Genomic DNA, 18107 nt, shown 5'->3' with positions numbered 1-18107 from the left:
CACACAGCCGTGCCTTTATCAGGGGAGACCCTCGGGGACCCCTGTACTCCCCTGAATGTGTGTCTCACCCTGCACACCACACAGCCGTGCCTTTACCAGGGGAGACCCTCGGGGACCCCTGTACTCCCCTAAATGTGTGTCTCACCCTGCACACCACACAGCCGTGTCTTTACCAGGGGAGACCCTCGGGGACCCCTGTACTCCCCTGAACGTGTGACTCACCCTGCACACCACACAGCCGTGCCTTTACCAGGGGAGACCCTCGAGGCATGCAAAAACAGATATACTAACACTACCCCAGGAACAGCGAACCCCAAAATAAATACTGCACTCCAAGCAGTGCGTGAGTCACAATATTTTGTTTGCTCTTCAAAACTTAACACCAAAAATGAAGAAACCTACACAGTGTATGAGCCCTCTAATGGGATGCTTATTTCTCCAGTCAGTCTTGGGGCAGAAGGAACACGTGCCCGTTTGGTCCACTTACCAGTTTAAAAGTGACTGATCGGGTTGTCTGTGGCTCATCAACAATTTTCTGCAAATTAGCAGCAACTGAAATTAAAGAGAATGTTAGTTTGATCCAATATTCACTAAAATGACTCCAGGTCTTCAAATGATCAATGCCTAATTTGAATTGTTTCCATTCAAGTTTAACAAACTTTAATGGTTACCAAACTTGCCACAACAGCATTATTATGTCTGGTGTTGTCTGAAGACACCACCCTAAAGCTGAGGAAACACAAAGCCACTTTGTGGCTTGGAACTTGGCTTCAGGAAACTAGGATACAGGCCACTGCATGGCCCACCAGGTGAGCCTTGGGGTTTGATGCAGCAAAGCTGCTTCAAATTAAAGTCTCCTGGAACCAGGTTTCAAGCCACCATTCCTATAGAAGTGGCTTGTGTTCCCTCAACTTCAGACCTTACAGTATGAGTGTGGAATTGGGGATAATCTGAAGAAGAAATGTAATTCTTTTGTAATACACTGCATTCAAGAATAAGGAAGCACAGACAAATAGCAGTCAATAAACCGTTTTTATCACAAATCTAATAATCTGTGAATACCCAAGTGAGATAAAGAAGACCCCCGCACCCCACAAACACAACATCTCAGCTTCCACTCAGCCAGCCTGGATCTCTACATTCAACCACACACTGCTGGTTTGCAAAACGTTAAGTAACCAATCCGGTTTGGTAATTCAAGCTCCACGGTGTAACGCAGAGCTGCTGCTGTGATGTCTTTGTCCAGGTACACATTGTGCATCTTCTGAGTTCACCCACCTATTACTACATCTCTTCCATCCACCAGCCCAGCAGAAACCAGCTCTTGAGAAACTCCATCAGCGGTATCTGAAGAGAATCCCAATCATTTTCATTATTATTTATTGCTCTCACTGTTATGATTACTTTGTAATTTTTACTACTCTTGAGATTGCATTCTTCTTTCTGTTTGAAGCGACATGTAAAGCGCTTTGAGATGCTCCTGTGGCATGAAAGGCACTTTATAAAATTAACTGAACTGAAGTTACCTCTCCCAGGCATGAATTCAAATCGAATGTCATTCAGCTCCTTCTTTAAATTCCTGTAAGAGATCAAAGAGAGACAAGCGAGTTCAGCGCTGCTCTGTTTAGAGATGATCACACTACCAAGGAGAGAGGCAGATCAGAGTGCTGCTCCGTGATGAGGTGAGGTGCTGTGTCAATGAGAGAGACAGGTGAGAGTGCTGCTCCGTGATGAGGTGAGGTGCTGTGTCAATGAGAGAGACAGGTGAGAGTGCTGCTCTGTGATGAGGTGAGGTGCTGTGTCAATGAGAGAGACAGGTGAGAGTGCTGCTCCGTGATGAGGTGAGGTGCTGTGTCAATGAGAGAGACAGGTGAGAGTGCTGCTCTGTGATGAGGTGAGGTGCTGTGTCAATGAGAGAGACAGGTGAGAGTGCTGCTCTGTGATGAGGTGAGGTGCTGTGTCAATGAGAGAGACAGGTGAGAGTGCTGCTCTGTGATGAGGTGAGGTGCTGTGTCAATGAGAGAGACAGGTGAGAGTGCTGCTCTGTGATGAGGTGAGGTGCTGTGTCAATGAGAGAGACAGGTGAGAGTGCTGCTCTGTGATGAGGTGAGGTGCTGTGTCAATGAGAGAGACAGGTGAGAGTGCTGCTCTGTGATGAGGTGAGGTGCTGTGTCAATGAGAGAGACAGGTGAGAGTGCTGCTCTGTGATGAGGTGAGGTGCTGTGTCAATGAGAGAGACAGGTGAGAGTGCTGCTCTGTGATGAGGTGAGGTGCTGTGTCAATGAGAGAGACAGGTGAGAGTGCTGCTCTGTGATGAGGTGAGGTGCTGTGTCAATGAGAGAGACAGGTGAGAGTGCTGCTCTGTGATGAGGTGAGGTGCTGTGTCAATGAGAGAGACAGGTGAGAGTGCTGCTCTGTGATGAGGTGAGGTGCTGTGTCAATGAGAGAGACAGGTGAGAGTGCTGCTCTGTGATGAGGTGAGGTGCTGTGTCAATGAGAGAGACAGGTGAGAGTGCTGCTCTGTGATGAGGTGAGGTGCTGTGTCAATGAGAGAGACAGGTGAGAGTGCTGCTCTGTGATGAGGTGAGGTGCTGTGTCAATGAGAGAGACAGGTGAGAGTGCTGCTCTGTGATGAGGTGAGGTGCTGTGTCAATGAGAGAGACAGGTGAGAGTGCTGCTCTGTGATGAGGTGAGGTGCTGTGTCAATGAGAGAGACAGGTGAGAGTGCTGCTCTGTGATGAGGTGAGGTGCTGTGTCAATGAGAGAGACAGGTGAGAGTGCTGCTCTGTGATGAGGTGAGGTGCTGTGTCAATGAGAGAGACAGGTGAGAGTGCTGCTCTGTGATGAGGTGAGGTGCTGTGTCAATGAGAGAGACAGGTGAGAGTGCTGCTCTGTGATGAGGTGAGGTGCTGTGTCAATGAGAGAGACAGGTGAGAGTGCTGCTCTGTGATGAGGTGAGGTGCTGTGTCAATGAGAGAGACAGGTGAGAGTGCTGCTCTGTGATGAGGTGAGGTGCTGTGTCAATGAGAGAGACAGGTGAGAGTGCTGCTCTGTGATGAGGTGAGGTGCTGTGTCAATGAGAGAGACAGGTGAGAGTGCTGCTCTGTGATGAGGTGAGGTGCTGTGTCAATGAGAGAGACAGGTGAGAGTGCTGCTCTGTGATGAGGTGAGGTGCTGTGTCAATGAGAGAGACAGGTGAGAGTGCTGCTCTGTGATGAGGTGAGGTGCTGTGTCAATGAGAGAGACAGGTGAGAGTGCTGCTCTGTGATGAGGTGAGGTGCTGTGTCAATGAGAGAGACAGGTGAGAGTGCTGCTCTGTGATGAGGTGAGGTGCTGTGTCAATGAGAGAGACAGGTGAGAGTGCTGCTCTGTGATGAGGTGAGGTGCTGTGTCAATGAGAGAGACAGGTGAGAGTGCTGCTCTGTGATGAGGTGAGGTGCTGTGTCAATGAGAGAGACAGGTGAGAGTGCTGCTCTGTGATGAGGTGAGGTGCTGTGTCAATGAGAGAGACAGGTGAGAGTGCTGCTCTGTGATGAGGTGAGGTGCTGTGTCAATGAGAGAGACAGGTGAGAGTGCTGCTCTGTGATGAGGTGAGGTGCTGTGTCAATGAGAGAGACAGGTGAGAGTGCTGCTCTGTGATGAGGTGAGGTGCTGTGTCAATGAGAGAGACAGGTGAGAGTGCTGCTCTGTGATGAGGTGAGGTGCTGTGTCAATGAGAGAGACAGGTGAGAGTGCTGCTCTGTGATGAGGTGAGGTGCTGTGTCAATGAGAGAGACAGGTGAGAGTGCTGCTCTGTGATGAGGTGAGGTGCTGTGTCAATGAGAGAGACAGGTGAGAGTGCTGCTCTGTGATGAGGTGAGGTGCTGTGTCAATGAGAGAGACAGGTGAGAGTGCTGCTCTGTGATGAGGTGAGGTGCTGTGTCAATGAGAGAGACAGGTGAGAGTGCTGCTCTGTGATGAGGTGAGGTGCTGTGTCAATGAGAGAGACAGGTGAGAGTGCTGCTCTGTGATGAGGTGAGGTGCTGTGTCAATGAGAGAGACAGGTGAGAGTGCTGCTCTGTGATGAGGTGAGGTGCTGTGTCAATGAGAGAGACAGGTGAGAGTGCTGCTCTGTGATGAGGTGAGGTGCTGTGTCAATGAGAGAGACAGGTGAGAGTGCTGCTCTGTGATGAGGTGAGGTGCTGTGTCAATGAGAGAGACAGGTGAGAGTGCTGCTCTGTGATGAGGTGAGGTGCTGTGTCAATGAGAGAGACAGGTGAGAGTGCTGCTCTGTGATGAGGTGAGGTGCTGTGTCAATGAGAGAGACAGGTGAGAGTGCTGCTCCGTGATGAGGTGAGGTGCTGTGTCAATGAGAGAGACAGGTGAGAGTGCTGCTCTGTGATGAGGTGAGGTGCTGTGTCAATGAGAGAGACAGGTGAGAGTGCTGCTCTGTGATGAGGTGAGGTGCTGTGTCAATGAGAGAGACAGGTGAGAGTGCTGCTCTGTGATGAGGTGAGGTGCTGTGTCAATGAGAGAGACAGGTGAGAGTGCTGCTCTGTGATGAGGTGAGGTGCTGTGTCAATGAGAGAGACAGGTGAGAGTGCTGCTCTGTGATGAGGTGAGGTGCTGTGTCAATGAGAGAGACAGGTGAGAGTGCTGCTCTGTGATGAGGTGAGGTGCTGTGTCAATGAGAGAGACAGGTGAGAGTGCTGCTCTGTGATGAGGTGAGGTGCTGTGTCAATGAGAGAGACAGGTGAGAGTGCTGCTCTGTGATGAGGTGAGGTGCTGTGTCAATGAGAGAGACAGGTGAGAGTGCTGCTCTGTGATGAGGTGAGGTGCTGTGTCAATGAGAGAGACAGGTGAGAGTGCTGCTCTGTGATGAGGTGAGGTGCTGTGTCAATGAGAGAGACAGGTGAGAGTGCTGCTCTGTGATGAGGTGAGGTGCTGTGTCAATGAGAGAGACAGGTGAGAGTGCTGCTCTGTGATGAGGTGAGGTGCTGTGTCAATGAGAGAGACAGGTGAGAGTGCTGCTCTGTGATGAGGTGAGGTGCTGTGTCAATGAGAGAGACAGGTGAGAGTGCTGCTCTGTGATGAGGTGATGCTGTGTCAATGAGAGAGACAGGTGAGAGTGCTGCTCTGTGATGAGGTGAGGTGCTGTGTCAATGAGAGAGACAGGTGAGAGTGCTGCTCTGTGATGAGGTGAGGTGCTGTGTCAATGAGAGAGACAGGTGAGAGTGCTGCTCTGTGATGAGGTGAGGTGCTGTGTCAATGAGAGAGACAGGTGAGAGTGCTGCTCTGTGATGAGGTGAGGTGCTGTGTCAATGAGAGAGACAGGTGAGAGTGCTGCTCTGTGATGAGGTGAGGTGCTGTGTCAATGAGAGAGACAGGTGAGAGTGCTGCTCTGTGATGAGGTGAGGTGCTGTGTCAATGAGAGAGACAGGTGAGAGTGCTGCTCTGTGATGAGGTGAGGTGCTGTGTCAATGAGAGAGACAGGTGAGAGTGCTGCTCTGTGATGAGGTGATGCTGTGTCAATGAGAGAGACAGGTGAGAGTGCTGCTCTGTGATGAGGTGAGGTGCTGTGTCAATGAGAGAGACAGGTGAGAGTGCTGCTCTGTGATGAGGTGAGATGCTGCTCTGCCAATCAGCTTGTAGCAGTAAGACTTACACAGAGATGCCCCCAGACACCAGCGCTATTTTGCTTCATAAAGTTATTATTCGATTATTGAATGAAACCTGCTGAATAATGTTACGTTAACATACTGGTGATGCATTAAGTCAGCATTAACCTCATATTGACACTACACCACCCACGACACACTTATCTATTTGTTGTAAAGTCATTATCATTTTGAAGAAACTTATGATCAATAACAGTCTCATGTGATAACATAGAATACCTCACATCAAAAGAGTGAACACTCATTCTGAATGTCGTGTCTCATCTGTGGCGCGATTTCTTTAGTAAAATAATGTTCAATACTTAATTACATTAATTGTTTGAATGTTAAGATAAATCAAAACGGCTAGAATTGTAAACATATTTAAATATATATATATATATATATATATATATATATTATATATATCATATATATAATTCATATATATATATATATAATAGATATATATATATATGTACTGGAGCACAGTGGCTGGTCCTCATTCAGTCATTATTTCATTTAGCAATGTAGTTTATTTATTCCTACAAGCCACCTTTTTACAGGTCAGAGTAGCTGAGAAATAGTATTGGTGCTGCCTAAACAAAATGTGCTGTTGCTGCCCTCTGGTGGTAAACCAAAGTATAAACCGTCAAACCATGACATTCCATCCAGGTCAGTGGTGGCCAATACAGCAAACACTGCGATGCACGGGAAATGTAATGCAAGCCCATTTGAAGCTTACCTCAGCCTCAATACCAAACTGATGGGTGACTGCGTAGCATCGTATGCTGGGGCAGCAGAGGGAGCAGCAGGGGGCACCTGTGAAAGGGAACAGACTTGATGAAAAAAGAGAGTGCATTAAACCAAAACGCTTTAACAAAATAAAACTGCACTGAAAACCTGGACTTATTGGTCACGTGTTTCTGGCAATTCCCAGGCAGGCTACAATTAGCTATCTCAGCATTCCTCTGATGCACTCTCTAGCTGCTGCATGCAGCACATTCACAACTGACCACTGAGACACAGAGAAGTGCAAGCAGCTTGATAACATGTGAGCTCAAGCTGTGTGTGTTCTTTACACATCCCATTTAAACATCATGCACGGTCAAAGAAAAGGGCTTGTAACCAGGAGGACGCGGGTTCAAAACCGGGGTCACTGACCCTACAACATAGTTCACACACCCTAGTCTCTGTAAGTCATCTTGGAAAAAGGTATCTGCTAAATAAACAAATAATAATAATTCATATTGGTTTCTAATGCGGAAAGCACCCAGTACACAGCTTTTCCGGAGCGCTGCATATCTGTGTACCTTCGGCTGGGCTCCAATAACTGCAAGTTTAAGCAGTAATAAGATATGATTTTTAAACCTTGGCGGTGGTCTCTTTTTACTTTTAGCTTTTAAAATCTTTCTTGCTTGCTTGTTTGTTTTTTACTGCCTAATACAAGACATTGCTTTTTATTTCTCCAATCGAAGTGCTCCTTGCTGGGTTACTCTTCCTGGGTGCCCTCACACAGCCACCTGGCAGCTGCAGTGAGCTAATCAAACAGGAAGATGTACCTGAGCAGCAGCTGCCTGGCCTGGTGTGGGGGCTGCAGCCTGGGCAGCGGCTGCAGCGTTGGCTGGGAGGGTCTGTGCAGCGGCCTGGACTGGAGGCTGAGGTAGTTGGGCTGGCACTTGCCCTGAAGGCTGAAGGTGACTACTTGTAGGCTCTGTTGGTGGAAAGTCCTAGAAACAAACAAAAGAAAAATGATTAAAGGAGACGCATGTCGTTTTACTGGATATTGGTCTACAAGCCACCTGTACTAGGAAAAAATGTAGACATTAAATTCACTGTTTTTTTTTTTTTAGGAATACAGCAACTGTACCATCTGATACAAAGAAATACAGTACGTTTAATTAAGGTAAATTATTTTTCAGACTCACCACTGAGTTTTGTGAACCCTCTTTCACTCTGGGTGACTGAAAAATAGGAAGAAAAAGAAAAAAAAGGTTATTATTCCAGCTGAAACTCTGCACAGATTTCCTACAGTTTCAGAGACTTGTGCACTGCACAGGGTCCCTACAGGCTTGGACTAGTGTTGCACTGCACAGGGTCCCTACAGGCTTGGATTAGTGTTGAACTGCACAGGGTTCCTACAGGCTTGGATTAGTGTTGAACTGCACAGGGTCCCTACAGGCTTGGATTAGTGTTGCACTGCACAGGGTCCCTACAGGCTTGGATTAGTGTTGAACTGCACAGGGTCCCTACAGGCTTGGATTAGTGTTGAACTGCACAGGGTCCCTACAGGCTTGGATTAGTGTTGAACTGCACAGGGTTCCTACAGGCTTGGATTAGTGTTGAACTGCACAGGGTTCCTACAGGCTTGGATTAGTGTTGAACTGCACAGGGTCCCTACAGGCTTGGATTAGTGTTGAACTGCACAGGGTTCCTACAGGCTTGGATTAGTGTTGAACTGCACAGGGTCCCTACAGGCTTGGATTAGTGTTGAACTGCACAGGGTTCCTACAGGCTTGGATTAGTGTTGAACTGCACAGGGTCCCTACAGGCTTGGATTAGTGTTGAACTGCACAGGGTCCCTACAGGCTTGGATTAGTGTTGAACTGCACAGGGTTCCTACAGGCTTGGATTAGTGTTGAACTGCACAGGGTTCCTACAGGCTTGGATTAGTGTTGAACTGCACAGGGTCCCTACAGGCTTGGATTAGTGTTGAACTGCACAGGGTTCCTACAGGCTTGGATTAGTGTTGAACTGCACAGGGTTCCTACAGGCTTGGATTAGTGTTGAACTGCACAGGGTTCCTACAGGCTTGGATTAGTGTTGAACTGCACAGGGTTCCTACAGGCTTGGATTAGTGTTGAACTGCACAGGGTTCCTACAGGCTTGGATTAGTGTTGAACTGCACAGGGTCCCTACAGGCTTGGATTAGTGTTGAACTGCACAGGGTTCCTACAGGCTTGGATTAGTGTTGAACTGCACAGGGTTCCTACAGGCTTGGATTAGTGTTGAACTGCACAGGGTTCCTACAGGCTTGGATTAGTGTTGAACTGCACAGGGTTCCTACAGGCTTGGATTAGTGGCACAGGGTCCCTACAGGCTTGGATTAGTGCTGAACTGCACAGGGTCCCTACAGGCTTGGATTAGTGTTGAACTGCACAGGGTGGCTTGGATTAGTGTTGAACTGCACAGGGTCCCTACAGGCTTGGATTAGTGTTGAACTGCACAGGGTCCCTACAGGCTTGGATTAGTGTTGAACTGCACAGGGTCCCTACAGGCTTGGATTAGTGTTGAACTGCACAGGGTTCCTACAGGCTTGGATTAGTGTTGAACTGCACAGGGTTCCTACAGGCTTGGATTAGTGTTGAACTGCACAGGGTCCCTACAGGCTTGGATTAGTGTTGAACTGCACAGGGTTCCTACAGGCTTGGATTAGTGTTGAACTGCACAGGGCCCCTACAGGCTTGGATTAGTGTTGAACTGCACAGGGCCCCTACAGGCTTGGATTAGTGTTGAACTGCACAGGGTCCCTACAGGCTTGGATTAGTGTTGAACTGCACAGGGTCCTACAGGCTTGGATTAGTGTTGAACTGCACAGGGTCCCTACAGGCTTGGATTAGTGTTGAACTGCACAGGGTCCCTACAGGCTTGGATTAGTGTTGCATTAGTGCACAGGGTTCCTACAGGCTTGGATTAGTGTTGAACTGCACAGGGTCCCTACAGGCTTGGATTAGTGTTGAACTGCACAGGGTTCCTACAGGCTTGGATTAGTGTTGAACTGCACAGGGTCCCTACAGGCTTGGATTAGTGTTGAACTGCACAGGGTTCCTACAGGCTTGGATTAGTGTTGAACTGCACAGGGTACCTACAGGCTTGGATTAGTGTTGAACTGCACAGGGTCCCTACAGGCTTGGATTAGTGTTGAACTGCACAGGGTCCCTACAGGCTTGGATTAGTGTTGAACTGCACAGGGTTCCTACAGGCTTGGATTAGTGTTGAACTGCACAGGGTCCCTACAGGCTTGGATTAGTGTTGAACTGCACAGGGCCCCTACAGGCTTGGATTAGTGTTGAACTGCACAGGGCCCCTACAGGCTTGGATTAGTGTTGAACTGCACAGGGCCCCTACAGGCTTGGATTAGTGTTGAACTGCACAGGGCCCCTACAGGCTTGGATTAGTGTTGAACTGCACAGGGTTCCTACAGGCTTGGATTAGTGTTGAACTGCACAGGGTTCCTACAGGCTTGGATTAGTGTTGAACTGCACAGGGTTCCTACAGGCTTGGATTAGTGTTGAACTGCACAGGGTTCCTACAGGCTTGGATTAGTGTTGAACTGCACAGGGTTCCTACAGGCTTGGATTAGTGTTGAACTGCACAGGGCCCCTACAGGCTTGGATTAGTGTTGAACTGCACAGGGTCCCTACAGGCTTGGATTAGTGTTGAACTGCACAGGGCCCCTACAGGCTTGGATTAGTGTTGAACTGCACAGGGTCCCTACAGGCTTGGATTAGTGTTGAACTGCACAGGGTCCCTACAGGCTTGGATTAGTGTTGAACTGCACAGGGTTCCTACAGGCTTGGATTAGTGTTGAACTGCACAGGGTTCCTACAGGCTTGGATTAGTGTTGAACTGCACAGGGTCCCTACAGGCTTGGATTAGTGTTGAACTGCACAGGGTCCCTACAGGCTTGGATTAGTGTTGAACTGCACAGGGTCCCTACAGGCTTGGATTAGTGTTGAACTGCACAGGGTTCCTACAGGCTTGGATTAGTGTTGAACTGCACAGGGTCCCTACAGGCTTGGATTAGTGTTGAACTGCACAGGGTCCCTACAGGCTTGGATTAGTGTTGAACTGCACAGGGTTCCTACAGGCTTGGATTAGTGTTGAACTGCACAGGGTTCCTACAGGCTTGGATTAGTGTTGAACTGCACAGGGTCCCTACAGGCTTGGATTAGTGTTGAACTGCACAGGGTTCCTACAGGCTTGGATTAGTGTTGAACTGCACAGGGCCCCTACAGGCTTGGATTAGTGTTGAACTGCACAGGGTCCCTACAGGCTTGGATTAGTGTTGAACTGCACAGGGCCCCTACAGGCTTGGATTAGTGTTGAACTGCACAGGGCCCCTACAGGCTTGGATTAGTGTTGAACTGCACAGGGTCCCTACAGGCTTGGATTAGTGTTGAACTGCACAGGGTCCCTACAGGCTTGGATTAGTGTTGAACTGCACAGGGTCCCTACAGGCTTGGATTAGTGTTGAACTGCACAGGGTCCCTACAGGCTTGGATTAGTGTTGAACTGCACAGGGTTCCTACAGGCTTGGATTAGTGTTGAACTGCACAGGGTACCTACAGGCTTGGATTAGTGTTGAACTGCACAGGGTCCCTACAGGCTTGGATTAGTGTTGAACTGCACAGGGTTCCTACAGGCTTGGATTAGTGTTGAACTGCACAGGGTTCCTACAGGCTTGGATTAGTGTTGAACTGCACAGGGTCCCTACAGGCTTGGATTAGTGTTGAACTGCACAGGGTTCCTACAGGCTTGGATTAGTGTTGAACTGCACAGGGTTCCTACAGGCTTGGATTAGTGTTGAACTGCACAGGGTCCCTACAGGCTTGGATTAGTGTTGAACTGCACAGGGTTCCTACAGGCTTGGATTAGTGTTGAACTGCACAGGGTTCCTACAGGCTTGGATTAGTGTTGAACTGCACAGGGTCCCTACAGGCTTGGATTAGTGTTGAACTGCACAGGGTCCCTACAGGCTTGGATTAGTGTTGAACTGCACAGGGTTCCTACAGGCTTGGATTAGTGTTGAACTGCACAGGGTCCCTACAGGCTTGGATTAGTGTTGAACTGCACAGGGTCCCTACAGGCTTGGATTAGTGTTGAACTGCACAGGGTTCCTACAGGCTTGGATTAGTGTTGAACTGCACAGGGTTCCTACAGGCTTGGATTAGTGTTGAACTGCACAGGGTCCCTACAGGCTTGGATTAGTGTTGAACTGCACAGGGTTCCTACAGGCTTGGATTAGTGTTGAACTGCACAGGGTTCCTACAGGCTTGGATTAGTGTTGAACTGCACAGGGTCCCTACAGGCTTGGATTAGTGTTGAACTGCACAGGGTTCCTACAGGCTTGGATTAGTGTTGAACTGCACAGGGTTCCTACAGGCTTGGATTAGTGTTGAACTGCACAGGGTCCCTACAGGCTTGGATTAGTGTTGAACTGCACAGGGTTCCTACAGGCTTGGATTAGTGTTGAACTGCACAGGGTTCCTACAGGCTTGGATTAGTGTTGAACTGCACAGGGTTCCTACAGGCTTGGATTAGTGTTGAACTGCACAGGGTTCCTACAGGCTTGGATTAGTGTTGAACTGCACAGGGTTCCTACAGGCTTGGATTAGTGTTGAACTGCACAGGGTCCCTACAGGCCTGGATTAGTGTTGAACTGCACAGGGTTCCTACAGGCTTGGATTAGTGTTGAACTGCACAGGGTTCCTACAGGCTTGGATTAGTGTTGAACTGCACAGGGTTCCTACAGGCTTGGATTAGTGTTGAACTGCACAGGGTTCCTACAGGCTTGGATTAGTGTTGAACTGCACAGGGTTCCTACAGGCTTGGATTAGTGTTGAACTGCACAGGGTTCCTACAGGCTTGGATTAGTGTTGAACTGCACAGGGTTCCTACAGGCTTGGATTAGTGTTGAACTGCACAGGGTCCCTACAGGCTTGGATTAGTGTTGAACTGCACAGGGTCCCTACAGGCTTGGATTAGTGTTGAACTGCACAGGGTCCCTACAGGCTTGGATTAGTGTTGAACTGCACAGGGTTCCTACAGGCTTGGATCAGTCAAGATCAAATGCATGACGTGAATTCAACATGTGTGTCGCAAATGCCTTGTACAACATTGGGTGAGCCGTTCACTAGCCTGTTGTAGGGGTTGAAGCCTAGGCAGAGAGTGAAACATTGACTGGGTTGGGTTGGGCATGTAGAGGACTGGGCTGCAGGGCTGGGAATATTTACCTTCCGCAGACGATAGAAACACATTTAGTAAAACTTGTCTGAGATGCCAGTAAAGACGGCTGTTGTCTACAGTGTTACTCAATGTCTAAGAAATGCTCTGTGACAAAGTGTAAACATTACAGTCACAAGCCCCTTGGCATGAACCCCCTGGCCTGAGAGCCTGTTAAACCAGGGAGGGTGCGAGGGGACAGAGGAATGGGCTTGGGATCTGTTCAGCAGATGAAGGCAAGTCATCTTCATCTGTTCAAGTACGGGGATGTCTGTGAGGAGTGCTTGTGCTTAATGCAGTGCTACAGTCACCTCACAGTCAATGACTATAAAAGGGTAAAGGAAAAAGGAGACACTTCATTGAAGCTTATTTTAAACTGGAGATGCTGAAAGCTAATGCCAGCTGTTATAAAGAATCATTAGACTAATTCATCATCCTGTATGGGATATTTACAGGGCTTTAACAGTACAGTGTGTTTCAACGTAAAACAGAACATTAAATATGTGTGCTAAAGTGTGTTCACTGATCAGCCACGTTTGAAACTTTATTAACGTGTGTTCACTGATCAGCCACGTTTGAAACTTTATTAACGTGTGTTCACTGATCAGCCACGTTTGAAACTTTATTAACATGTGTTCACTGATCAGCCACGTTTGAAACTTTATTAACGTGTGTTCACTGATCAGCCACGTTTGAAACTTTATTACAGTGTGTTCATTGATCAGCCACGTTTGTAGCTTTGCTCAAGTGTGTTCATTGATTAACCATGTTTGTAACTTTATTAAAGTGTGTTCATTGATCAGCCACGTTTGAAACTTTATTAACGTGTGTTCACTGATTAACCACGTTTGTAACTTTGTTAAAGTGTGTTCATTGATTAACCACGTTTGTAACTGTTCAAATGTGTTCATTGATCAGCCATGTTCAAACTTTGTTAAAGTGTGTTTATTGATCAGGCACATTTGAAACTTTTGCAGAATTTAAAAGAGCTACGGGGCTTGGAAAAATAACTAGAAACAACGGTGTTCTGTAGCACAATCTTGGTACTGTATTACCAGGGTGGCCGACCCAGGTCCTGACTTTGTTTCCAGGTCTTTAGCCATTGATGATTTAAAGACACCTGCAGGATTGTGGCTCTCCAGGACCAGGGTTGTCCCCCTTCTATTACATGACCAATTCATTTCTTCTGCACATGGCACTGCCAGCATCACCTAGTCTTCTGTAACACAGCAGCATCACCAGCATGCAGATCATTTTCAGTTGTTTCTCAAAAAGGATGACTGTGCATTTCTGGGAGAACAGATTTTGCTGCAGATTTCCAGCCCTTCCCTGAAGAATCTGGTTACTGAACAGTATTAGCAATAACTGATTAATGGTCTTGGATCCGAGTCCATAAAACTGTGATCACCTTGCAGACTTCTGAAGCCGAGTCACTGCTGCCCTGGCTGCACTCTGAGGAAACAAAAAGCCACTCTGTGGCTTAGAACTTGATTTCAGGAGACTAGATTTCAGGCCACTGCATGGCACACCAGAGGAGACTTGGGATTTGATACAGTAAAGATGTCTCAAACTAGGTCTCCTGGAACTCTGTTTCAAGCCACTATTCTTGAGACGTGGCTTAGTGTTCCTTCAGCTTTACAGCAGATGCTTCACATTGTTTGTCCAAGCCTGTACTGTATAGTACCTTCTTTAAAACAATACAAGTCATATTGACAGATGCATGCCTGGCAACCACATACTGACATAGACATGGTACACCTTGTGAGCCAGTTCCACTCGAAACAGTGTAGCACGTGCCATGGAACCGTTGAACAATGCGGGTTATGCATATTCATTTCCTGCTGGGCATCATTCGTAGTGGAAAGTGATGTTAAGGACTTATAATAGCAGCAGATGCCCAGGTTTCATTCTCCTGGATTACTTGCTAGGCTCAGTCAGGCAGTTAGTGAATCCTTGGCAGTGGAGTGCATATAAAAATATACAATGATAGTAAATACAGATGGCTTCCAGGAACGCCCCCCCCCCCCCCCCGCTCAACACAAACTCAAAGGGTTGCTGTTTATGCTTCGGGGAATGAGTGAGCTTTCATCACAAGATGACTTGGTTTTCACTGTACTTTACACAGACAGGTTTGTACTTAGTAATAGCATCATACTTGAAGTGGTGGTTACTCTTCAGCTAGATGATGAACAGCAGTATGAAAGCAGTGTCCTCACACTGGGGAAAGCCGAGTGTGTGAACAGCATCGTGTGTTCATTGTGTGTTACGGCATAATAATGTTATTTAGGCAATGAAAAACATAATATTTCACTTTGGAGTTCAGATACTGTGTAGATGTCAAATGGTGATGTAAATGTGTCCCTTGTAGACTTATCCTGGGGTCCTGTAAATGTAACAAACAAAAAAAAAGAACTGTCTTTTTTTGTTGCAGGAGGGATGAAGTGAAGCATGTGGTCTGTGTATGTTCTTTAGAAAAGCTCATTTCTAACAGTCCTCTGAGTCACATCATCCCAGTACAGCTGTGACCCTCCTAATCAAAAACAAGAAGGTATGGAGAGGAAACATCTGCTCAGCTACTTCAAACTCCATTTACCTTCTAGCAATATCCACTTTCGAATGTTTGAAAGATTAGAGGGAAGTAAAAGCTAAAAGTTACAAAAATGTTTTCCTTTTTAGGAGAGATTGAAAGGTCCAGTAGCCCCTTGCCCAGATACCCCTCTGGCTGCACCCCCCTTTGCCCTCACTCCAAACGGAGCCCGTTCCTTGTTAAGGGAATGCCATCTGTATTTGTAAAACACAATGACCCTTTGTGGAGGCTGCTCGAGGGGCAGTGAAAACCGGACTTGTCGCTTAGAGACGCTTACTGCCTTCGGCTGCTGGTCCTTTAAAAAGAAGTGGGGGGGAGGAGTGGGGGGATAGATACAGGACTTTAAAACAGCTGTAGCACAGAACATTTGCTCAATAACATTTCACAAAGTATGACTCCATATTTGGTACAGCTTACACTGCATTTCCTTTTCTCTATTCATTTAGAAGGCATGGTACAGCCTGTGAGCTTCCCCAGAGAGTTACTCCTTGTTCAAGAGTAAATATCATGAGCTCTGTATAATACAGGAATCCAGCACTCTGACAACTTCTCCAGTACTGACATTTAAATCATCATTCACTCGATTCATTTTTGTATTATATTCACTGCAGACTGGGGACTGCTATTTGCAGCCCAGCCTCACTCATGATAGACCTCATCTACTGGAGGGAGTCATTTACTGTACAATCCACACAGCGCAGTCTCATTTACTGTACAATCCACACAGCGCAGTCTCATTTACTGTACAATCCACACAGCGCAGTCTCATTTACTGTACAACACAGCACAGTCTCATTTACTGTACAATCCACACAGCGCAGTCTCATTTACTGTACAACACAGCGCAGTCTCATTTACTGTACAATCCACACAGCGCAGTCTCATTTACTGTACAATCCACACAGCGCAGTCTCATTTACTGTACAACACAGCGCAGTCTCATTTACTGTACAATCCACACAGCGCAGTCTCATTTACTGTACAATCCACACAGCGCAGTCTCATTTACTGTACAATCCACACAGCGCAGTCTCATTTACTGTACAATCCACACAGCGCAGTCTCATTTACTGTACAATCCACACAGCGCAGTCTCATTTACTGTACAATCCACACAGCGCAGTCTCATTTACTGTACAACCCACAGCGCAGTCTCATTTACTGTACAATCCACACAGCGCAGTCTCATTTACTGTACAACACAGCGCAGTCTCATTTACTGTACAATCCACACAGCGCAGTCTCATTTACTGTACAACACAGCACAGTCTCATTTACTGTACAATCCACACAGCGCTGTCTCATTTACTGTACAATCCACATAGCCAGCAGTGATTATAGCTCAAAGGCCTGTTAGATAGAAATCACACAAATAATTAAATATAAGAGAAAGAGATTTCAGAAGAAGATATTATTTTTCACTTCATGTCTCTTGCTCTCTGCACTGCTCTGCAGAGCTCTGGATACTGGACATGCTTTCTCCACACTGAGACTCACAATGTCTCTGTGGATACTCTGCAAAGCACTGGATACTGGACATTGTTTCTCCACATTGAGACTCACAATGTCTCTGTGGATACTCTGCAGAGCGCTATATACTGGACATGCTTTCTCCACACACAGACTCACAATGTCTCTGTGGATACTCTGCAGAGCACTGGATACTGGACATGCTATCTCCACACACAGACTCACAATGTCTCTGTGAATACTCTGGAGAGCGCTGGATACTGGACATGCTTTCTCCACACACAGACTCACAATGTCTCTGTGAATACTCTGCAGAGCACTGGATACTGGACATGCTATCTCCACACACAGACTCACAATGTCTCTGTGAATACTCTGCAGAGTGCTGGATACTGGACATGCTATCTCCACACTCACCCTTAACTGTGCGACGGCAGCTTTCCCCTCCTCGCTCTCCTCGTCCAGCTCGTCATCGCTCCACTCCCACTCCCCGTCCTCCGTCTTGTGGAGCCGCCCGCTGGAACCTGGCACCCTCCGTACCTTAGCACGGGAAATGACAGGAATGAAATACGGAAGGGTGTGATCCCCTGGAAATATATCTAAATCTGCCCACGAATCACCAAGTGCTCTGACTGACCAGAGCACAAATAAAATTTGCAATGCCACCTCTAACATCCCAAAGCTATGCTTTTAATATGGTAAACATTTAAAGGGGTGGGGGGGTCACTCATTATTGCAGCTGCTGCTAATGGTGATAGTAAAGAAGCCCAATACAAACCAAACCTTCTATTATGTTCTTTTCTGCTTTAAACCTTTAAAAGGTACAAGGCACATAAGCGTCCCATAAATATACATATTTTTGCAATGAGGTACATGAAGCAGGGTTTAAAATGTTCTGCCAGGTTGATCTGCTCATCCGAATTGTCAAATTCCTCCACGTGACTCGAGTCATTCTCAATTCTATTACAAGAACCACCCACTCGAACAAGCGATCAATTCTATTACAAGAACCACCCACTCGAACAAGCGATCAATTCTATTACAAGAACCCGTTTGAACAAGGGCTCAATTCTATTGCAAGAACCTGTTTGAACAAGCGCTCAATTCTATTGCAAGAACCTGTTTGAACAAGCGCTCAATTCTATTACAAGAACCCGTTTGAACAAGCGCTCAATTCTATTCCATGAACCCGTTTGAACAAGCGCTCAATTCTATTACAAGAACCCGTTTGAACAAGCGCTCAATTCTATTACAAGAACCCGTTTGAACAATCGCTCAGTTCTATTCCATAAACCCGTTTGAACAAGCGCTCAATTCTATTACAAGAACCCATTTGAAAAAGCGCTCAATTCTATTACAAGAACCCGTTTAAACAAGCGCTCAATTCTATTACAAGAACCCGTTTGAAC

General features: G+C 47.1%; 1 protein-coding gene across 1 annotated transcript in view; it reads right to left on the bottom strand.

The window, feature by feature from the left end:
* Positions 1–18107, bottom strand: part of oxsr1b (oxidative stress responsive kinase 1b) — an 84214-nt gene that overhangs the window by 1356 nt on the left and 64751 nt on the right. The window contains exons 11-17 of the mRNA XM_041246815.1: positions 17116–17238; positions 7565–7600; positions 7199–7366; positions 6382–6458; positions 1527–1579; positions 1279–1347; positions 488–552 (exon numbers count right to left, since the gene is read on the bottom strand). Coding sequence (XP_041102749.1) covers positions 488–552; positions 1279–1347; positions 1527–1579; positions 6382–6458; positions 7199–7366; positions 7565–7600; positions 17116–17238 — 591 coding nt within the window. The remainder of the gene's footprint in view (positions 1–487; positions 553–1278; positions 1348–1526; positions 1580–6381; positions 6459–7198; positions 7367–7564; positions 7601–17115; positions 17239–18107) is intronic.

This window comes from Polyodon spathula, chromosome 4 (genome assembly GCF_017654505.1).
Source record: "Polyodon spathula isolate WHYD16114869_AA chromosome 4, ASM1765450v1, whole genome shotgun sequence".
Taxonomy (NCBI): Eukaryota; Metazoa; Chordata; class Actinopteri; order Acipenseriformes; family Polyodontidae; genus Polyodon; species Polyodon spathula.
The sequence above is the reverse complement of the archived record's forward strand: the minus strand, read 5'-3'. Positions and strand labels throughout refer to the sequence as shown.